Genomic DNA, 23,333 nt, shown 5'->3' on the forward strand with positions numbered 1-23,333 from the left:
CTGGGTCCGACCACGAAGCCAATTTCCCAGCCAGTGGATCGTGGTGGAGCCAAAGCCACAACTGGGCAGTTTGGCCAAGAGGTGATCATGGGATACCAGATTCCTTTGCCCCAAGATCAGCAGAGCCATTTGTGTGGCTCTGAACAGTGAATTCCTGCCCCTTCTTGAGCAGTAGGAGCCTACCTTTGTTTTAGACCACTCGCACTCAACTTATCTGACCCCATGAGCAGGATGAGTAGGGCTGGGCCAATCTGCAGGCCAGATCCCATGCAGAGGGTCAGTCTGAGGGCCTGATTTAAGCCAGGGGCAGCACACAGCCAGTTAATGCATACAACTTTGCATGCTAGCCCAGTCCCACATGCCAGATCCTGCTGTGGACTGATACCACATAGCCAGCGCAGTCTGGCATGCACAGCCATGTCATCTGGCCAACAGGCCTCCTTGCAGCTCTGGAAGTTTGGCAGTGGGAGCATTAATTGCTGCAGGTCTGGGAGGGGCACCTGTAGTGCAGGGGTTGAGTACCACTATTTTAGACTAAGTGAAATTAAAATGGATGGAATTACTACCCAGCTCTGCAGTTTCTTTGGAGATGCCTGCCAGGAGTTTAACCCATATTAGCTCAGCAGCCACATATCTGCTGTTCACTTGGAACCTGGAGTCCTGTAAAAGACAGAGGTGTGTATGCCCTGCTGCAGTGAGAGCCACCTCTGCTCCATCATGCTCCCTCCTGTTGCTCTCTGCTGAGCCACTTGCCTGAATCCCCTCTTGCCCCCATTGCTATATGCAGTCAGCTCAGCTGCCCTTCCCTTGACAGCCCCTGCCATAGCTTATGTGTGCTTTCCCAGAGTGTTGAGAATTGTTAATTAGCCCAGGATTGAGCTGTAACTAGCTAATCAGGGATCAGAGTTATTGATTTCCCTGTGTAATTATTGGTGGCAATGTTCTTCCTTTGCACTTCCACTGTGGCTCGGCACCAGTCCTTTTGGCCTTTACAGTCCAAGGCAGCTGCATTTAATTCCACCAGGTTATTTGATGCAGCCTGCTAGCTCCCAGGTTCTGAAGCATCTCACCAGGCCAACAGGACAGGCCTAGTCCTTCCAGCAGCTTGCTGGGCCTCAGCCCTGCTTCTACAGCCTGTGGCTGCAGCAGGGCTAGCAATGATTTTCAGACTTATTAACAACAGGTTCTTTGTTCCCTGACGTTTCCCCAATTGGATTGCAAACCTATAAGGCAGAGCTTTCCCTCAGGATGCCTAAAATCTTGGCTACCAGGCTTGGAAGAGGCAAGATTCCCTGCAGAATTGTTCTGCTTTGGCGTGCTTCCTTCCCGACTGAGTCCTCCCCAAGCTCAAACATATGAATCACTCATGGGTGCTTATCCAGCCAGGTTTTGCTTTATTAGGTTTTTTTTCCTTCCCACCCTATAATGAATGCAGCTTCTTGGAACGTAAATGAGCTCCCCAAATAGCCAGTTATTTTAGTTAGCTGCAATAGCTTCCTGCTGCACTGGGACTGGTGCCAAGTGTTCAGGGCAGGATGGAGATAGTGCTCAGCAGGACAGAGGCAGTGCTGATTACTGTGTCCTGGTTGTACTCTACCAAACACCAGTAGCGTGTGCTGAGCCTGCTTTCTGTATGCAGAGCTCAGCATCCTTTCAGTTTAACCTGTGGGTGGGAGCTGCACCTTTTACCACCTGGAGTCCCTTTCAGCCCTGTTTTCCTAGGATTAACAAGAGGTATTGTCCATCTTCTCTCTAGGGACTGCCAGCACCAGCTGAGGACATTTGGAGTCATTGGTCTGGGGCTTTGGCACAAAGACTGTCTGGGATTGAGATTTCACTGATGTGTGAGGGTGGCTGATGCCCATTTGCTGTGGTTTGTCCCATGTCCCTCATGCATTCTGCTTGGGCTAGAGGCTATGAGAAAAAAAAACTGTAAGAACAGCAGGCAAGCCTGTGGCTTGTTTGATTTGGGAGGTAAGAGAGGCAGCAGATGGGCTGTCACCCCTTCTTCTGAGCCAGGAAGGGTGGAGCTGCTGGCCTGTGGAGAGAAGTCTGAGGCTGCTGCTGATTGTGGCTGCTGCTGTGTCTTCTAGATTGATGGCCTGGAGGAGAAGCTGGCCTTGTGCAGACAGAACATGGAGGAGGTGGACTTTAAATTGCGCAGAGAGGAGCTGAGTCCTGAAAAAAGGTACTGGTGATCCCTTCCCCTTCAGAAACCAGACAGTATTCTTGCCAGCTGCTGTGCACTTGTTCAATCTACTGCTTATGGGTGTAACACAATAGGGCCACTGCTGCAATGCTCGCCATGTCAGAGCCCCCAATTTAGAGCTTGCTCCAGGCCGCCCTGTTTTTACCTTGTCAAAGGAATGTGTGATGTGTTGAGAAAACTAAGATTGCTTTCACCCTCTGACTGTCTTTTCTGCAGGCTTGTAGAAGCCTTCCTGTTCATTTTCAGAGCTCAGACCCCTTTGCTGCTAGGAAAGAGGCCAGGGAGCTGAACGGAGGTTTGAATAGTAGCAGGCAGCTTGGCTACACCATCTGAGCTCTGCCTGGATAGGCCTACAGGGATTTGGGAATAGTCATAGCCAGCGTCTGCTCCAGGTGGTCGAAGCCCAGTCAGAATAATCCCAAGGGGATATGCGGAGCAAATTTTTATTCCATGCACAGTAAAAGCACAGGTGTGTGCAGGAACTTGCTTACAGCAGCAATTCACACAGGTGTTTAGAAGAACCTAACTGTATCTCTGAACCTGCCTAATGTGGTTAGATTGCTTCTCCGCTGGCGAGTGGAACCTTGTGACTGGGTCCTGTAGCACTTCCAGAGGTGCTAGAGCAACTGGGGTCTTGCAGCCTTGACAGGACACATTTCCATTTCCGTATTACTATATAGATATTCCATATCCTATTGCTCCCCTCCTAACCCAGAACTGAAATCTCCATTTTAGATGCAGGAAGATAGAAGCCATTTACATCCTATATGGCCACTGTTCCTTACAGTCTGTTCTTCACAACTCTGCCCTTCGGTTCTAATGCTGCGTCTACAGTGTTTACCTTCCAAGACCTGCCCACTTGCTTCAGCTCCACTTGAGCCCATGCTTGGCAGTTAGGTGGTGCAGATAGTTGAGAGGAGTTCTGGGTGTACGCATGCTTCTGTGCCACTTTCAGACTATCTGTGTGAGATTTGGAGCAGGGGCTTGCATCTCAGCAGTGGTTCTGGGCTTGGCAGGAGGCCTGACTGTCCCCAAGAATTATGCTCTTATTGCCTTTGAGATGTGCTCTCTCTCTCAATTTCCCACCATTACTCCTAGTTATACACGGAGCCACCATTCTCCATTTCTCTCCTTTGCTGGGGTTTACATTCATTAATACTTGTTGAAAGTTCTGCCTCTTCTTCCCCTCCCTTAATCTCATCTCACTAAATGCTTTGTCCTGAGTTCATCTGCTTTTTCTGTAAGTCATATCACCAGGCCCATCTCTCTCCCTCTGCAAACCTAGCAGCAACCCCATGGACATCTCTCATGCCCTCAAATTCATTGTGTAACCATTTAACTTTACCCTGAGCACAGGCTTTCTGCCAGTTCCCAAGCTGTGTGATAATGATAAGGTTCCTACCCAGGAGCTTTAGAACAGATTTTTCAGGGAAGGTGCCCAGTTCTGTGATATCCCCTCACCAGGCCATTCGACCAAGAGAGCAATCAAATGCTGCCACTTGTGCTTCAACTAATCTTACGAGGGCTTGGTAATAGTTAAATATTTTTCCACTGTTATAGTTCTTAATCTGGCGAGTCTGAATCACTACGGTAGTTCTGTTTTCCCAGCCTCATATTCAGGATTGTGTTTTCTTCCTTCATGCCTCTCACTAACAAGTTTTTCCATAGATTCATAGTAAGCTCAGTGGCTCATTCCCTGGGCTGTGTCATTCAGTCCTACAGAGGCTCAAACTTGCCCAGCTATTGATGAGGTCTCCACTCCTTCCTATTGGCTCCTCTTCACTTGATTTCTCAAGTGAAGTGGGTTTGTAAGTAGTTGTGCAGCAGCATCCTGGGCTCAGTCCCACCAGTCTTTCTCCCCATGTCCTAATGGGGCTGAACTCTGTTTTTCCCTTTTTGCTGCACATATTTCTAAGATCCTTTCCATTCTCTCTCCCACTATTAATGTAGCCTGCCTTGTGGCTGCCCTTCTCTCTTCACTTAACTAACTGTACAGTCAGGCTTGGATCCATTTCCATTACAAGTTCCTGCTTTAGCCTCGAGGGGAACAACGAGCCCTATTACACTTGCCGCTTTCCCAATAATACCACAGAACCTGCTCAGAGCAGGGAGATAATTTGTTGGTGCATGTTTATTTATATTCACACTGTCTGAAAAGAGCTGCGGTGATGTCCTCGCTGTAATGGAACCACTGCTGCTTGCAGGCGATTTGTTTTGCTTTTATCCTTTAAACCGTGGATTAATTAATCATTTTGTGCAACTGAAGATACATGGGGGGTTTTGTTATTATATTGTCCACAGTCCTAATAGCTTTGAACATGGCAGTCGTGTAGTTGGTTCCTACTGGTGTCACACTTCGGATTCTTTCCATGAACCAGCAAGGGAATTTGTGCAAACCCAGTATCCGTGGAAAAGGGAGTTGAGGAAGGACAGTTTCCTTGCTCTTTATCTCTGGAACGGGGGAGGGAACTGCTGTAGTGGTAAGAGCAAGGGGGCTGGCAATGGGTTCTAGTCCAGGCTGCAGAAGACTTGTTTGGTGACTGGTAAAAATTTCCTTCCCTTGCCCACACCAAGGTTTCCCCTTTTGTAAAATGGGAAACATTACCTTCTACCCAGGGAGACTGTGGAGGTTCTTACTGAGGAGACCCAGAAACAAAAAACTAAAAGATTTTGTTTATCCACCACTGTGTCAGGCACAAACTAGCCCCATTCACAGGGATATGCTCCCCTCACCCCTTCCCCAGCATGGCCTGTACAGCCCAGCCAGTGGGCATATACTGGATCAGAAAAGCACACATCCTCCATCACAAAGCCAGCCATGCTGAGGGGACAAACCGAGCCCATAGGATCTTGGAAGCAGTATCTGTGGGTCCTGCCTGTTAGACCCACCATCTGAATCCCAAGGGATCAGCTAGACCACCACATAAATGAGTTTGGGCTGATCATGGCCAGGGCTTGCTTTTTAGCTGGCATTGGAGTATCGTGTTAGCATTCAAACAGGCTACCGTAAAGTAGGGAAGTTATTCATACAGAGCAGGGTACAGAGAGGAGAAGCACCTAGCCACCAAGTCTCTCCTCGTGATAGAAGCTTCCCTCCCCGCCCCCACCCTGGCCCCAGAGACAAGGCAGGACATTCTCATTCTCAGTATCATACATAACTCTTCTGTTGGGGCAGCCTTTCCTCCAATGTATAAGCTAGTGTAAGGAAATAATGTGTGCTGTGCTTGTGCATAACAGACTTCTTTTGTTACAGGAAGTCACTGGAGAGGGAGAAAACTTTGCTAATGACCAAAGCTGAAAGCTATGGTAAGAACTTCATTAAAAATAGACACCCTGGGCTGCTGCTTGGCTTCCAATTTAAACTCTTTCTCTTCTCAGTCTCTCTCCTACTTTGCCTTTAAGCTTGGGCTCAGCCAAAAAAGCAACGCCTGTGAGGGGAGATTGAGAAAAATCTATGTAGCGGGGTTTTGGTGAGATGCTGTGCTTTTTTTCTCCTAGGTTTTCCAAAGCAAAGCACCTTCCAGGGATCTGATTTTCAGAGGCTAAGCCTTCCACTTCAGCCAAAGGCATCTTGTGGAACATGCAGGTGGACATGCAAAATCTCTAGTCACTTTGGAAAACCTTGGCCAACAAATTAGACTAGCTGGATTTGAACCCTCCTCCTGGGGGAAGAATCACTGCCCAAGTTTGAAAACTGAAATTCTTACAGATGTACAGCAGAGAACCCGGGAGATTTCTCTGCTTGTGTTGGCACCTCCTACAACTCCCCTGGCACAAGCTGTAGCATGTACCCTGTAGCTGTAGTGCAGCTCGGCCTCTGGGTTTGTATGGAAACAGTACAAGCAGGTCTAGAGGTGAGGTTGAATGATTTCCCCTCCTTTGTCTTGCTGGAAGCAGTTAAAAGGCAGAGCCCATGCTGGATGTTTAGTTTTAACTCCTCTATTAACAATGGGGATGCTGCCTCCTCCAGCCAAACACCCCCCCCCCCCAATCTACTGAAGCAAATGTATAATGGCCCAACTCTAAATCCCTCAAGACCTGGAGAGTTATGGTTGCTCAGAGACCCCTTCCCACACCCTGTGGGATGTACGTTTTGTCTGGGCTTCCGCATTTTTTATTCCCAGTCTCCAGGCAGGAAGCCTACCATTCCTCCTGTCCTGGGGCCGAGTGCTCTGGAGCAGTGACATTGGACTGCCCCCTGCTGGCCCAACGCAGTGTTATGCAGCCACATGGAGTTTATGTCTCCACTGGGTTGAGGCCTGCTCTTAAAGGAACCAGGTGCCCTCCACATCGCTGGATACGAGTGGGAGGCGAGGGTGCTCATTCCTTCTGTCTGAGGCACAGAGGGTCTGGGGCTTGCCTGCCCACTTAGTATAAGCAGAGCGGAGTTGCTGGGGCACCCCTGGCACCAGCCCCTCTCTGTAGATGTTTTCCCCCGTGGGTTTGTCCTTTGGGCAGATCCAAACCGGAGAATGAGCAAAACAGGACCATTATTTACGTGAATGAGTAGTGCTGGGTACTGCTCTGCCAGAGGGAGGGAACTCCCTTGCCAAATCCCCTCAGGGAAACAGCAGCACAACCCCCACAAGTTCTAATGGGGCCAGGCCCTGCAAAATATAACATGCAGTTGCCTGTGTCCGTTCAGGTCTTGCTACTGTGGAGCCTTTTGGTGCTACCTCAGTCTGAGGAACAAGTCTTGTAGGACAAGTTACTGCACAGCATAAGCCAGGGTTTACAATCTGGTATAGGAGCAAGGATGCCAGGATCAGCATCAGTCCCAGGCAGCAGTAGCTGCAAGGCTTGGGCTGTCTATCACAGGGGTGGCCAGCCTGCAGTGTGGGTGCCACAAGTGGCATGACCAGGCTTTGTGTGTGGCATGCAACAGGTTGGGGAGTGGGCAGGGAACAGAAAGCACAGCAGCAGATCGGGTAGGGAGTACAAGGCTGAGAGCAGGAAGCAGAGGAGACTGGGCAGGGGAAGTGGAGCAGAGTGGCACTTGGGAAAGGCGAGAGGGTAATAATATGTGGTACGCCTGTCAAAAACGTTGGCCCCTACTGGGCTACTGCACTCTTCCAGCTGCCTAGGTTGTGCTGCCACCTGCTGGGGAGTTACAGAACCAAGCAGCTCATTCTAGATAGGAGTTAGTCCTTAGGGTCAGACATGCCTGATGGCTCAGGAGACGCAGGTGGCTTCCAGAGAGACACAGCACATGCTACTGACTGAAGCACCCAATAGCAGCACTTGCCAAGTTGGGAATTGGCCTAGAGCCAGAGCTCAACTCTCATTTTAAAAGTGGGTTTTGGTGAGGGCACCTCTTGGTAAAGCACATGCATGCTGACCTCTCCTTAGGGGCTGGTAGAACAGATGAGCAGGCTGCTGTTGCTCTAGCTGAAGTCGGACTCCTCTGGCAGCACTGACAGAGCACTGCACTCAAACAACAGCAAGCAATGCTGACCCTGTTAGCCAGCAAATGGCCCTGAGAGCTCAGCCTACCCTTGCAGTAACCATGCAGTTACTAGATTGCCATAGGGCAGCTGTGCCAGAGCTGCTGGCCAGCCTGGCGTATCCAATGCAGATAGCTTGCTGCTGTTTCACTCAATAGCACAGGAAGAGAATAGTTCTGCCCAGTATAGGATTTTGATCTTGTGTAAAGCAGAGTACTGGTACAGAGGACTCCTGGGCTCTGTGCCCTGCCACGGATTTGTTGCCTGCTCTTGGCAGTCCCTGAACTTCTCTGCACCTCAGCTTTTCCCACTGTAAAATGGAATTACCAGCACTGACCTGCATTTACAAAATGCTTGGGGATGAGTGGAATGGTTATTCATCTAACTGCGCCCATTGTTTTTTTACAAGTATGTTGGGCTTAAAACCGTCCTCCATTCACTTTCCAGGGGCTAGCCTCCTGGGATCAGGAAGGGTTGGATGTGTACATCTAAGGGGATGTCATGAGGATCACAGAAGTCTTTTAGCACTGCTAGGGTAGAGGCAGTGGCTTGCATAGGTGACAGCCAAATACATTCATCATTCCCAGAACAGGAAGTGCCAGTGCTGCTGACTGCCCAAGGCTACAAGAGCTTGAAGCACAAGTTGTATCCTGATTCAGACATTAACTGAGACACAATGGGAAGCTCAGCCAGGGAAGGATACATCCTTGGAGTCTGACACAGAGGAGACTGGAAGCTTATTTCTTATAGTGGCTAATGAAAGATGCCAGATTTGAGAGCTTGGGAGGCCTGTTCAGAAAAGGTACAGAAAGGTAGGGCCAGCTCTCATTTCACCTTCACACAGGAACCACCTCCAGGGGAGGAGGATGGCCCTTTCAGCCTCTAGTAGGTAGCCGCACCAGGATGGCAGCTGACAACTGCAAAGGAATTACCCCATGCTAATGTGGGTGGTAATCCTGGCCTTAGGTAGCAGGCACTGTGTGTGTGTGTGGGACGGGGGGGGGGAGGGTGCTGCAGTATAGGAGGGAAGTGGCCTTTCACACCAAGTGTGTTGTTTGTTTTTTGCAGAGAAAGAACTGAGAATTCTGCGTAAGGAAAACCGCAAGAATGCGGCCCTTACCATGGCCCTGATGCTGCTCATTACTGTTATTTACGTCTGCTGGACCATGTGATTGTGTTGAAGAACCTGCAGCACTGGGTGCTGCAAATATCTCTGCTTCCTCTCACCAAAGTGCCTTCCTGCAAGTATAATCAGGTGTTCCAACTCCTGCGCCTCTATTGTCATCTGCAGGCTCCCTGGCCTGGGTATCCTTGTGCCCAACAGCAGGGGGCCTTAGAGGAAAGGAGACGCAGTCACCAACAGCCAAAGCAGATCAGCCAACATGCAGATGAAGCCGTCTCATCCAGTATAAAATGACCAGGGGGAGGAAAGGCCTTTTTTCCCCTTTTGGGGCAGGGCCCTCTCTCCCTGCGCCTTGGCTGCTTTTTGAAAGGTCCTAGAGCCTGAAATCCTCTCTGCTCAGCCTGCCAAGAACCGGAGTGAGTTTCCCTACTACTGTACCTCTGCCACAAGGGACCAATCACTGAAACTTAGACACTAGTCCCTTTGCCAAGGTTGCCAGAAGCCCCAAGCGTGGGTAGCAATTTTAAAGCATATTCCTACCAACAGTAATGGGGCCAGGAGGCAGTGCTCTGACTCTCTGCAGCTCAGATAAATTAAAAGTAAGAGATGCGAACAGTTGCTGATCCCTGAACCTCAGGACTTTTGTGGGGGGGAGGGTTTGAGACCTATGTACCTAGGGTCTGTACCTATGCACATCCCCAGAGACAAGTCTCTGACACTGCACATGATGGTTTAAAGTCAAGGGCCCGCTGAGCTCACAGGAATGCAAACAGCTCTGTAATATTTTAAAATAAACTTTGAAGTAAAGTTTAAATTATGTTTTGTGTGACCACATGAAGGAGCAAATGCATTTAGCTTCTGCCTCTCCTGCTCTTCCTTCAGAGGGATGAGTTGTGGAACAAGAACATAGCACTGAATCAAAACTACTCTCCTTTAATGGTACTAGTAGCCTGGGGCAAGTCGAAACCTTTCCAGTTTTGCTTTCTTCCTGGTCAGAAAAGCCACAGATCAGATAGGGCAAGCGCCTTTGTGAACTGAAGGGCTGTATTGGTAATACTGAGATGACTCAAGCAGAGAAATCAACACAAAGTGATAGAGAGCCTGATACAATGTGCAATTAACACACATACACATTCTCTTCAATGAGGCACTTCTCATGCCCTGGAGCTGGTGGGAGAGGATAGCTCAGACCACTTTCACCAAAGCCAAAGTTTCTACTAGCCCCTTTGATGCCGAGTCATTTGTATGAGATGAAGCCACCCCCTCACCCATACTAGGGCTGAGCTGCTGTAACTAACACACCAATAATGGGCATGCAGAAGTCTGACCCATCAGAAGTCTTGGCTTTTGAACAGAACAGTTCCTTCAAGGCATTTTGAAGCATAACCCTAAGCTCCCAGGCTAAGATGAGGAATAGGAATGGGAGGGTCTGGACTTGGAGTTGACAAGTGATATAACACCTTTCCCTAATAGCACTCCTTCCATGTTTGCCCTATAGAAATGTGCTGACCCTGCCCTCCCACAAGGGTCTGGGAGCTGTTTCAGTGCATCCAAAAAAAGAAAACAAAATTAAAAAAAACCCCTGAAGATAAAATCAGAAGGAAGCTGGGGCACAAGGGAAATTAGGAAGCATCCATAAAACCAGCCTGCAGGCAAGTGCCTTTCCTTCATTGCTTTACTTACACTGGAGATCTGCACTGTACACAGTGTATTCCTGCCATGATATGCTCCATACCCACCCATGCTGGAAAGCAAGGCCCTGTGTGGGGAAGCCAGGCCCCCAAGGGTGCAGGAAACACATGTATTGCAATGAAATGCCATGGGAAAGGGAATGCTTCTGACAAAGTGGCCTGCTAGTATTATGTCAGCCTCCGGGCATTTGTTAGAAGCGCCAAACAACAAATGAAGAGTTTAAAAAGTCAGAAGCACGAAGGCTGTAAAGTGTCACAGCTTGAGGTGCCATGTCCCCCACCTGCAGTCTCTTTGCTGCATATTGTGGAAACACCTTCATTAAAAACTTAAATGACCAGTAGTGTAAATGCTGGTTGAAGAATTAGAGCCCTGTTACTATGTCCCACAATATACCAAGGCTAAGCTCTGCCACATCAGGGTAGTATGTGGTCCCCTGTATGCTTTGGAAGGTGTATTCATGATCTGGATTTGCTGGTGGCCAAAGGGGAAGAACGTAGTTGGCTTTCATGGAAAGGCGGCATCTGCCCATGTGAGAGTAGGAGGTTTCTCTGGAGGAAGCACCTAAGAATAACATGGGCTTTGACCATTTCTAAGGCTGACTGACACTTCAGCTTCCTCCAGTCTTTGTGCCCTGATGGCCAAAGGTCAGCATTAACCCCAGGCTTAGAGAGCTGTGTAGAGTCACCAGTCTACAGCAAGCAAGTCTGAACACAGATCAATGTTACAAGGTAAGAGCAACAAAGCCAGCAGCAATTAAACTCAAGTACAAGCAATGAGGGGATGACCAAATGGATGCTTGAATACAAACCAATTGTATAGATACAGGAAGGGCTGCAAGCTTGGAAATTAAACTGATTTACTTAGGCTCTGTTTAGACAATGCTGCAGAGATACCCGAGACCAGAAGCAGTACAGCTAGGTTAACCACACGGGCAAATCAGGCACGCAAGTACTGGCTCTGGTACATGAACTAACACTTTCAGAGCCTACCTGTGTATCCCTACATGGCACTGCATGGTGCTGTACAGGCACACCTTTGGGGTGAAATCCCCTCCATACAGAAAAAACAGCACAAGGTCTGTTCACTACTTATGCTGAGGGCATGAGGGACTTAATGCTTAAGCCTCTTGCTGACCTCTCTGCCTGGGGTGAATTTCCGCTACAAGCTTGTGTGTGTGCCTGACCTAGTCTTCATCCCAATCTTGCACTGGCAAGAGGGGAGAAGGGGCCGGAAAGGGAAGAGGACAGGCAGTCAGAATCTAAATGGTTGCTTCTAGCTCCTAGGAGACCCACAGCATTCTGTAAGGCACAGTTGAGGCAATCCTAGTCCAATCTGTTATAATAATAATAAAAAAAAAAACAAACACAGTGACTTTGCCACATGGCTGGTGCAGCCAGCTTGTGTGGGGGCTTCTGTCATCTGTGGAACACCTGGCCAAAGGTGTTGCAGAAGCCCAATGTTAAAACATGCAACACAGGTCAGCCCTGCTCTTTGTGACAGCCTGGCCTACATGACATTTGGGAGCCCAACCCAGAAATAGACTGCTCTTTCTGCTCACTGAAACATGCATGATCCTGTCTTGTCATCTGAGAGTTGTGGTTTTGTGCATTCATTCCAGATGGGACCCCAAGTCTGCACCAGACATTGGAGTTCTGAAAGCCTATCTGGAGGTTTAAAAAAGAAAAGCTCTGGTTTTCACTACAACTGGCCTAGTTGGGCAATAGGAGCTCTCTTGACTATTCACTCCAGGCAAAATCAAATTCTCTCAATGCTCTGGGACCTTTTTACCAAGCCAGGCATGTCCTGAATTTCTGTTGAAAAGCCCCAGTCTTCCCTCCTTCGCTTTGCCAGGAGCCCCAGGCAATGACTCTGAGCACCAACAAACAACAAAACCACCTTCATCTCAGCAGGGTCTTGTGGCATTGTTCACGAGCTTGCACCTGGAAGGTTAAGCTGTGGTTACTCACTGACCTAGAGGGAATTCTTTGGGGTGACAGCTCTGATGGCATGAGGAAGCTCCCCCCGCAGGATCAGCTTAACTCCTGCTGTCTCAGTGCCACAGCTGGCACTGAACACACCAAAGCCATTTGTGCCATGGAGCTCCCCCCACCTGGATACTATCACAGAGACACCCCTGACAACTGGCCCAGCACCTCCAAAATGGAAGTGCTGTAGCCACTGACAGGAGACAGCAGCCCTCATGTCCCAAGAGCCAGTATCCCCCGATGAGACACCCCAGCGTGTGGCGTAGGCCTGCCAGGCCAAAGGAGACAGAGATGGTTGCTGAGAGCACTGCAGGGCTATTTCTATGTCATCTCTCTCTCTGGATCACACCTCTCCTGCAGCCCTGGCATAATCCTGCCATTCCCTCTGTGCTGCCAGAGAGCCAGATGCAGTCTCCAAATTGCTCTGGCATACACAGGGCCACAAGCCTGGCTGTAAATCTGAGCAGGAATGGGGAGAGCTTCCTGCACCTCAGCCTCATGCATGCAATGGGTCAGAAGAGAAGAGCACCTGAACTCAGCTCTTCCTCTAAGGTATTCAGAACTGGTGCTGCCTGGGCCAGACACCTATATACACTGGTCTCATAGCTGAAGCCTTGTTCTGCATCTTCTGAATTCCCAAATCCCCAACTCCTGGGACTGCCAGCAAGTCAGTTCTCTTCTCCATGGAAGACCCACTGCTCCTGGATTGAAGACTCCCTCCTCCTGTCTCAGAGTCTCTCCAGTCTAGTCAGTCCCTGAAGAGTCCAGGCTGGGCTGGGCTCAGGTGGGGTCAGGGGCAGTGTGCCTGGATGAAGGACAAGACATCTTCCTTCGACAGCTTCTCTGCATCTTGCCTCTTCTGCGAGTCATGCACTTTGACACCTTCCCCCCACTCCCAGAAGAGACGGCTGTAATGGCAGATGCTGTGGGCAGAAAGAACGAGATCAGGACCTTGGGAAAGAACTCACTGTAGATAGGAGCTAGAGATTCTCTTCAAAGGCAGATGGTTAAGGAGTGGGGAACACATGATATGATTTGTGGGGGTACCTCTGAGGCCCAATTTATGCAGTCACTTTTTTAGCTCCTAGGGTCTCTAGGAAGGGCAGAGAGAGAGATTCTGAACTACAGTCCATTTCATGAAACCAGCCTTTCTAACTCCATTCAAACCACCACAAGGGACAAACGTGAGTCTGCTGAAAGGGAAGCACAATCACTTAAGGGCATTCTTTTTTCTTAAAGTTTCTAAGAGGTAAAACAATCAAGGTAACATCACTGAAGCCTAAGGAAAGGCTTTTATGGAGCACTTGGAAGGGCTGACCAGCACCTGAGGGTCTGCAAGGAGTGATCACTGATCACTCTGGGTATAATACCTTCCTGTTCTTTCCATAGGGAGAGGCCAAAGTTTTTGACAAAGAATGTCAGTTACATGGTCCCCATTTAACAGCTCTGGTTAGGGAGAAGGGTCAAGCAGCAAGTCCTAGGGACATGGGGCATCTCTCAGCTCTGTCAGTCAGCCAGAAATACACCTCCTTCCTCAACCAGAAACACAGATTCATCCCTCTCCACCTGCATACAACTCGACCACTGTGAATGAAACCAGAGCCGTTAATTGCTGCAGACACAGCAGCCTTACATTCATACAATTACTGACATTTAATATTCATAGCTTATTTAGCTGCACTGTTCTAACAGAGCGGTATTAGCATAGCGACAAGAGCATGTGTCAATGGCTAATTACAGACACATTAGTGCTCACTAATGACAATACAACACATCCATTATGGAGTCTCTCCCCTGTCTCCACAGCTTAGCTTGGTGCTGGAAGTGTGCTGGGAGGGAGGCATGTGTGAACCATCCTCCTTCCTGATTTGTGAGAAGGGGCAAGGAATTTGTGACAGCATTTTTAGGGAGCTACCCAAGGAAAACTCCAGGGGTTCTCAGTGTGTTGCTGCACGCTACGAAGGAGGGGAGAAGTAAGTGAACAGGAGCCTCCTTTCACAACAATCTCTGCAGCAGGGACATGATCCTGGGGCCCTTCAGCCTCTCAGCCAGGACAGTGTGCACCACTACACACCAATCCCCATGATGACTTATGTAAGGTCTTAGAACACATATCAAAGGAAAGAATAATCAAATATATAGGGGTAAGCAGAAAATGGGACTAAAAGCAATTAGGAATGCATTTGTATAGGATGGTTTGGATAGGGATGACCCTGTCTCCGGAAGGGGGTTGGACTAGATGACCTCTGGAAGTCCCTTCCAGGTCCTGCTTTTTGAAGAGTCTGTGATTCAGCATAATGCAATATCCTCCTATGACAAGATAAATGACTTCTTGGACAAGAGTTATTCAGCGGACTGAATTTATCTAGATTTAAGCTGATTTGATACCATGCCTCATGGAAAATTATTGACCAAACAAGAGGGGATGGGGATCAATACCACAACTGCAAGGTGGATAAAGAGGTGGCTCAAAGGGAGACTAGAGTAGGCACTGATGAAAGGCAAGTCATCTGGTTGGAGAGCAGTTCCTAGCAATGTTCCTCAGGGATCAATCTTAGAACCTATTTTATTAGAGACTTTGGTACAGGAATTTGCTGTGTCCACATAAAATCTGCAGATGACACTACGTTTTGTAGTGCTACTGGTATGGAAGAGGACCTGATTATTTTATGGGAAGATTTAAATTGGGAGTATCAAACAGCCTGCGAAGCTTCTCTCTCTGGCCCACCACTGGGATACTAGAAGTTAGGGGGTTTGGCCTGCCACAGAATGCAGGGCCCCTTGGCACCACTGGACCTGCTACTGCAGCTGGCCCCAGACCCCAGTTGTGTTCCCAGACCTTGCTGTACCCAGGTTTTGGGACCCCCTGCCACTTCTGCAACTGCTACCATCAGAACCCTTGTTGCCTCTGGATCTGCTGTTATGGGAGCCACAGCAGTCACCCATGTCCCAGGCTGGACCTGGGCTGTAAGGAGCCTCATCATCCACATCTAGCTGGGGACCCCAGGAGAGTTTGACACTGCTTTAGATAACCTGATAGAGTAGGACATCTACCAATGGTAGAAAGTGTAACATCATATACTTAGGGTGAATAAAACCTCCTTGGGATATCACAGAATCGTAGAAAAGTGAAGCAAGAAGGGTCCTCAAGAGGTCATCTAAGTCCACCCCCCTGTTCAAGGCAGGATCCTCCCTGACTCAACCATCCCAGCCAAGTGTCTAACATGGTCTTAAAAATGCCCAAGGATGAAAATTTTGCAACCTCTGTTGCAATGCTTGACCACCCTCATAGTCTGTTCTTCCTGATATCCAACCAAAACTTCCGCTGTTCCAGTTTGAAGCCATTGCTCCTTCTCCTGTCCCTTGTGGCCAAAGAGACTAGTCTATGGATAGATAAAGAACCTAAGTACAAGCCACGGACTCATTACAAGTCCCCCCACAGGATTCCAGGAGCAGTTTCTGGAACAGCACTGCTTGTCAGGACAAATATACAGCTTCCCGCTACCTCTATGATATGAAGCATGATATTTGTCAGATGTGCAGGACAACAGCCTGATAAAGAGAGCAAAGCATGGGACTGTGTTGTGGCACCCTTCTGGGGTTCAGGTGTACAGGCTGCTGAGCTGGTACTTACTGAAATGGTGCAATGGACTCAGGAGGGAGGTCATACGTCGAGTCCTTGGTCATCTTGTTAAAGAAAAATTTTCTCTTGGAGTTCTTGCTATACGCCATTGTCCAAGGATCTTGGGGAAAAAGTCATGGGGATCAAACAGACATTAGGATGACAAAAGTAGTATATCAAAGTAAGGGTGATCTGGGAAACTAAACTGGAGATCCTCCATCTTCCCCTTCCAAAAGGCTCTCTGTATCCAAGCTGTTCTCAACTGAGGAAGCACCCCCCATGGCTCCCCATGCCCAGCCCAGGCCCAGCTATTTCCTTTGGAAAGGACCTTTCCAATTAGGAAATTGGATCTCAAGAAGCAGTCGCTATACACCTAAACAAAAATTCCCATGTGGTAGCTAATCCAGCCACAGTAGCTGCCATCTTCATCCCAACACTGCCTGCTCCAACCCAATCAAAGCCAGACACAGGTCATACTCAGTCCTTTGGTAACATCGCTGACTTCCCTGGAGGTTAGGGCAGAGTAGAGCCTGGCCCCATATTTTTAAATAATGAAATTCTTTCCTTCCCCCAAAAGCAGTGAAGAAAGAGGGCAGCAGGGCTTTTCCTACCGTTCACAGTCCTAACAATGTAGAGTCCTGTGGGTACGAAGTGCCTGTCGTCCCGGCCAGTGTAGGACAGCCGTGGTATCCCACCCGAACTCTTGATAATCTTCATCTCTAACCTGGGCATCCACAGAAAAACAGAAATCATACCCATACATAAAGACATGCTCTAAGGTGATGCACTGGAATCAGGGCCACTCCACACATGCAGGTAAAGGCACAATGGGCTCTAACACACAATCCACACAACATGCCTCCTGCCATGCCACACACATGTGACAGGAGGCATCACTGTGGGATCCAGCATCAGATCCCGTCATGCCTTATTGCCGAAACAGCATCCCAGGCTCCCCCTGCACTGGCAAACAGTAAGCTTCCACAGTTCCAAGACCCACAGCTGACAAGACTCTCAGCCGACAAGACTCTCAGCCCTGGCTGCAACCCACAGCTGATAGAACCTGCAGTCCCAGCAGTGCATGGGCCCCCCCATAGCTGGGACATTACAGTAGCTGAGGTCTCCCAGCTGCAGGCACAGACTACATGTGCAAATTAAAGCAGCTATAGAAACCATCTATAAAGTTATTACACATTTTACAGCAATAGCCATCTAGCTATAAAGCTATTTTTAAGGCACCATGGTTAATTTGCACATGTAGCCAGTCTAAATTAATTGCGCAATTAAACACATAATTGCATAATAGATGTAGCGGTGTCTGAGGCCCGCTCTACATGTTACATTTGATAGAACACCCTGGGGGGAAACCTCTGTACACACAGAACAGCGCAAGGGAGTCAATTCTGGGGGAAGGGGTATCCTGATGCTTCACAGGGCTGCTCCCGCATGGGTTCCCAGGGCAGGCGCATGCAAACTGCAAATCACTCAAGTGGCCAATATTCCTGCTGGCCTACCACAAGAGCAGCTTTCTTTTCTCTCATATGCCAAGGGAAAGGGAATGGATCTATTGGGGCCTTGGAACAGCTCATACTGCTGGAACAAAACTAAGCTCACTGACACCTATTGGCACTAGGAAGCTGACAAGATTTGACTCCTAGCACAGTACTGAGCAGGGTGACACCCCAATGGTGCACGGGATAAAAATCGCCACAATAAGTGACCACAGGGTCCACAATAAAAGGTCCAGCAGATATCCCCAAATCCCTCCCCATTCTTTACTGACAAACAGAGGCAGTGGCTAACCCTGGATAGTCAGGAAGCGTCTCAATGTTCCCAGTTACTGACCTTACAAAAATCTTCTCCATCTCCTCCAGTCTGTACACTTCTTTCACACTGTGGAGGGGGTGGGGGGGAAAAGAGAAACGTTCAGGGGTTGGATTTATCCCACCTTTCTCAACCAGCCCCTGTTGCGTGTGCCGCTACAGACCCTTACAGTGCAAAGCAGGCAGGTACAGCTAAGGTTCACCCAGCTCCTCAATCTCATCCCCTGAAAGACTGCTCCTCACAGCACAGAGGAAACTGACTCCTGCACCACTCACAGCTCAGTCCATGTAGAGGCCTTGTTCTCACTGCTGCAAAAGCTGCATTTTGTACCTCAGACAAACAGAAGAAACATGCAGCAAAACCCAGGCACTTCAGTTTTACTGCGAGGTAAATTCACTCAGGTCTGCCCCTGACAGAAGCACAGTGCTGGTCTTGTGATAAAGCTGAAGTGCCTGGTCTTCACTGTGCATTTCCCATGGGACAGCAACAGCTTATGCAGAGACGAGAAGCCCAGAGTCATCATTCTCCTGCTCTGAAATCAGCCCAAATTATTTCAAGCCACTTCCACTCCATTTACTTTGGGGATCTCCGAGGCAAAGACATCTGGAGAAACCTTTTCTACAAATGCAGCATGCTCCATGCTGCCCCTCCTTCAAGCCTCCCTCCCCACACAGCACTACAAGTGCCAGGCTTCCAGACACAGAGATTTAAAAGTCCCCACAGCAAAAGCCATATTAGTGAGGCAGCCTCACTACAGGCTGAGAACACTTCTCCCAGCCCAACAGCTTGCAATTCTCCCTGCCAGCATCATGGACACCCTCGCTGAAGCCACAGGCTGTCTGCAATAGCATTAACTAAGACATGCTTGCCATCCACCATGAAGCCACTGCTCAGACTTCTACCCATACTCTCCCCCACCCTTGCTGACAACTCCCCCCCTCACAGTGCCTGACCTCTCCCCCACTCAGATCCCTGTTCTATGTCCTCATCCTAACACATGGCACAACAAAACCACTGAGGAACAAAACTGAGGCTTAAAGTGATGGCTCTCAAAACCCTACATAGCCTTCCTTTTTAAGCGATTCAGAGCCAGCCAGCTAGCAGCACTGCTAGATTCAGTAGCTGCATGAGCTTACTACTATTTCCCCTCCCCCTGCTCCTAACACGCCCCTGTTGTGGCTTGTTGTCCCCTGCTCCACAGTATAGATTCTCTCTTCCTATCTGAAGTTCAGCACAATGAGGCTCCAATCATCTGGGCCCTTTGCGTACCACCCAAAGGACAGAAGGTCAAAGAACAGACAAAGCTGGAGCACTATTCCAATAATTTATCTGGGAGTATTTTCCATCTGAATGAAAGCTCAAGAATATGTCTAAAGCCTCATCTCCTCAGATTAACCCTATGGAGACCACAAGCTCCGCTGACACTCAGGAATAACCCCTATTCAGTTTGCAGTGGTCAGCAAGCAGTGTGGCTGTACCCCTCCAGCCACCTCAATGGAGACAAGGTGGGGAAAGGGCTTTGCATTTGAGTTAATTGAGGCTTATGCCCAATTACAAGAATGTCCTTGATATCAGCACTGGCTACTCCTGGTACGTACAAGGCAGATTTATCTGTAATCTACAAAAAGTTAATCTGAGGGTACCATGAACAACAGTCACCTACATCATCTCTGAAATGTAAAAGGGGACTCCTCGCACCTAGCTGATATGACAATCTATAACAGATTCTCCCAACTAGGGTTCTGTGGCAACTTGAAAGCATCATGGGATGCCATGCAATGTTAGCACTGTTAGGGGTGCAAACATGATTCACAAGATAAACCCAGAGATTTCAAGGAATCTTGAACTAGGAATCCACAATGTTAAAACCATTCTGATCTGGTGTGGTCTGAGTTCTCTGCAACAGAAGAATTGCTCTGTTAATTGTTCTGTAGTAAAAAGAGTACAAACTAAGAGCTGACATTTTTGGAAGGGTGCCTCAAGTCTAAAAAGGTGAAAAACACTAATTTATAAGCTCTCATGACCTTCATCCTCCTGCAAACTGACCCCAGCAGCCCAAAAATGAGAGGAACACTCACTCACCGAATGGGGTTCATATCTGGCCGGCTAGGTTTAGAAACAGCTTTGACAAACTTCTCTGCAAGCTGAATCCTGGAACAAAAAGGAAAAAGAAAGAGTTCTGTGGTTAGCAATGGCTCATACAGAGGAACTAGGGAGTATCCCCAGAACAGCAGCAGAGCACTGATGAGCCCTTTCCATACACAACACACTGCCCTGTGTGACCCTACCACCAGCCTAGCATACCCAAGAGCTCTCCTTTACTCAGTGCCCCTGCTCTGTATTGATCCAAGTAGCAGCTGCTGGGCTCATTCAGTAGGAGTGGCTCCCCAAAGGCTGTCCGACAGGCTTCATCCAATAATGTACGTACCCCACACGCTGCTGAGCACAAGCATTAACAGGGGAGCAAAAGTGGCCAGGATGCTAGTGAGGAAAAGACTCCTCCACTCTGCAAGTCCCAACCCTGCCCCCTCAGACTCCTGGGGATGCTGAACCTATCCTTTTTGTGGCTGACTCATGCCAGCCTTGTCTACACTTGCTTGCTTCTGCCATCAGAGCTTCTAGAGACAGAAAGGAAATGCCACCACCAAGCCACCAAATCATAGGGGCTTTGTTTTTCTCAGCAGCTGCACCAACAGTCTGTGAAGTGCCCCTCTGGGAAGGTACCAGCTGTTGAGGGACCATGGCAGTCAGCAGAAGGCACAAGAGAGTCTACAAGAACCTTCGACCAACTAACGGACAGCAGAAATACACTCATTCTGCTGGCAAAGTCGAGACTTCTCTGTTGCAGGGGAGCCATCGCTGTAGACACTCAAATTGTCACCAGCAAAACTAATGCAATTGTGTAGCATAGGCAAGACCTAAGGTGGGAATCAGGCCTTCTCTGATCCACAGAGGGAGTGGGGAAAAACAGACTGAACCACTTATGTGCCACGCCTCAGCCTTATTCACCCACATCAGCTAGGCATCCCTAGATCCCTGTGGGCTTTGCTTTGCCATTAACCTATGTCATGCACTAAAAGAGTTTCAAGACAGCTCTCAGCATGTAGCTAGGTCCTAAGGCCCCACCTACCGCTGGTTAAAGTGCTGCTCTCGGACATCGTGGCCATTCAACACCAAGACATCCAGGATGTGGATAGCACCAATTTTTCGTTGGGCTTTCCCCTGGGGAAAGAAACACAGCAAGTTACTCTACAGACTCTAGCTGGTAGCTTCTCTTCATTATACACAACAGAACCATCTGCAATCTACCTTCCCCCTTCCCTTATGCCACCCCACTAACTCCAGAGGGCAGAAACCTCACCTCCTGCTACCAGGACACACACTTCTGCTGTGGGGTCCCTGCCCAGAGTGCATTCACAGGGGCCTACTCACCTATTATCTTCCATCAAAGCCACGTGAGTCAAATATACCTATTCATCTGGAAAGGGCTGGACAACTCTCTATGGAATCCATCACCCCTGGTATAGAGCCAGCTTCGGGTCACTACAGTGCCCACAAGAGTACTCCACTCCTGCAGCTCAGCATGCTATAGCACTGGATCTGCTCTGTCAAGCCCAGGCAGTGGGATTCAGAGTGAAGCAAGGCCATGCATTACAGAGAAGCCCCAAAGCTGACCCCATAAGTCTGCTTGTACAGGGTTGCAGTCACTCCCAGGGAGATCAAACACAACCTGAAGGAAATCCAGTTCATCTGCTGCTTTATCCATTGGTACTTTTTACGGCATTTAGGCCAGTTTGTAGCATTACTGGAGGGGTGTCAAAGAGAGAGCCGAACTGCAAAGGCCTATCATCAGCTGGCTGCAATGCTTGTGGGTCTTGGACTGGCCCCATGTGCCAGCCCTAGCCCCATGCACTGCACAGAAGAGCCAGTCCAGGGTGCAAGCTGTATGCAGAGCCTGCACTGTACCAACTCTGCATATTGAATCTGGAGCCAGTTCAAATCAAGCCCAGAGACCAATCCTGCACACCAGACTCAGTGTGCAGGGCCAGTCTGGCACAGGCACCACATACAGCACATGGGGCCAATTTGTAGGCCCTATCCAGCCTGCAGTACTGGATGAGTTTAATACCCCTGCACTATAATGCTGCACATCATCCATCTGCTCAGTTCTTATAGCACTTTTAAACTACTGGAAGTGCTACAAATATTACATTTGACCATATCCTTAGGGTCAATTCCTTGCTGCAATGCATTCAACATGACAAGAAGTCATCTATGGATACCACATATCACTAGGACTGAACAGGAAGAAAAGAGCTTAACCCAAAATAGCATCCCTGGGAGTCCCAAGCCAAGTCCCTGCACCACCACATTTACCATGTAATACTCGCAAGAAATGGAAGTGCTGGCAGACAATGTCCCTTATATAAGAAGGAATGGCTTCCCACCTCTCCTTTTAGCTCATGAACAATCTCCACAGACAGCAGGGTGTCCCGTGGCAGCTCAGTTTTCAAGTCCAGCTTTGTCCAGCGGTCTGACTGGCGACCATCCCAGGTGTAGATCTGGGACTTCTGTGGGCCGAAGAAGAATGAGGCAGAGTTAAATTCATCCAGAGTTGAGGAAAACTCTCTCTGCCTTAAATGAACTGTATCCCCAAAGTTCTCCCTGCTGACAGCAGTGGGCACTCTAAGTGAATTGTCAAGAAAGAAGCTTACATCTCTGGTAATAAGGCACCAGAACACTGATCTGAGCTCTGTTCATTTGGCAAGGTTTCATCACATCCTCACAAGAGGAACCAAAATGAAGAAGGTAACCCGCAGGGTTGGGGGTAGAGAGAATCAGATGCTGAGATAGTGGATGCAGCATTCTCTTCAATGCAAGGTTAAAAGACAAGGATTACTTAGCATAGGAAGCAGAAGATTAAACAGACAGAGGGAAAAAAGGAATAGGAAATAACTATCAGTCTTTGGTAATGTTGATGAGACTCCCTGTGTTACCAGGGCAAAAAAGAGCAGGGTGGAATTACAAAGCAACAAGCTAGAAACAGATTGTAACAGCAGTGGTGGCATAATTAACCAGTGGAACTTCTTGCTGCAGGGTGCAACAGTTCTTGGCACTTACCCCCAGTCCTAGCAGGAACTTTTGTTCACTTCCAGACACCATACATCTGTAGTCAAACACAGGACGGATCTTCTCCAGAGTTTTTGAGGTGAGCAGTGTTGTTTTGTAACTGAAGACATCAATTTCTGTGCCCTGAAGCACAAAGTCAGGAGAAAGATGAATGACATGACGAAGGTACAACAGAACCCAGGTCATTTGCTTTGGGTTAGTTCACAGTGGATTTCTAAAGTAAGGACAAGCTTTTACCATAAAAGGTGCCACCTCTCCACTCAGAGGGAGGACAGTAGCAGGTATGCACAGCTGATTAGCACCC

At 48.7% G+C, this 23,333-nt stretch overlaps 2 protein-coding genes across 3 annotated transcripts in view; one reads left to right on the forward strand and one right to left on the reverse strand.

Annotated features, from left to right (window-relative positions):
* The window catches only part of CCDC167 (coiled-coil domain containing 167), an 18,311-nt gene extending 8,701 nt beyond the window's left edge, over positions 1-9,610 (forward strand). The window contains 5 exon segments of the mRNA XM_019549642.1: positions 1,757-1,928; positions 1,931-1,974; positions 2,094-2,188; positions 5,463-5,515; positions 8,722-9,610. Coding sequence (XP_019405187.1) covers positions 1,883-1,928; positions 1,931-1,974; positions 2,094-2,188; positions 5,463-5,515; positions 8,722-8,825 — 342 coding nt within the window. The 5' untranslated portion in view covers positions 1,757-1,882 and the 3' untranslated portion in view covers positions 8,826-9,610.
* A 192-nt stretch (positions 9,611-9,802) lies between these two features.
* The window catches only part of CMTR1 (cap methyltransferase 1), a 56,489-nt gene continuing 42,958 nt past the window's right edge, over positions 9,803-23,333 (reverse strand). For both annotated transcript variants that reach the window (XM_019549632.1, XM_019549634.1), the window contains 8 exons: positions 23,021-23,152; positions 22,348-22,470; positions 21,030-21,121; positions 19,982-20,050; positions 17,921-17,968; positions 16,687-16,799; positions 16,088-16,196; positions 9,803-13,376 (listed from right to left, as the gene is read on the reverse strand). In XM_019549632.1, coding sequence (XP_019405177.1) covers positions 13,244-13,376; positions 16,088-16,196; positions 16,687-16,799; positions 17,921-17,968; positions 19,982-20,050; positions 21,030-21,121; positions 22,348-22,470; positions 23,021-23,152 — 819 coding nt within the window. In that variant the 3' untranslated portion in view covers positions 9,803-13,243. The remainder of the gene's footprint in view (positions 13,377-16,087; positions 16,197-16,686; positions 16,800-17,920; positions 17,969-19,981; positions 20,051-21,029; positions 21,122-22,347; positions 22,471-23,020; positions 23,153-23,333) is intronic.

Source organism: Crocodylus porosus, unplaced genomic scaffold, assembly GCF_001723895.1.
Source record: "Crocodylus porosus isolate Cpor-Errol unplaced genomic scaffold, CroPor_comp1, whole genome shotgun sequence".
Taxonomy (NCBI): Eukaryota; Metazoa; Chordata; order Crocodylia; family Crocodylidae; genus Crocodylus; species Crocodylus porosus.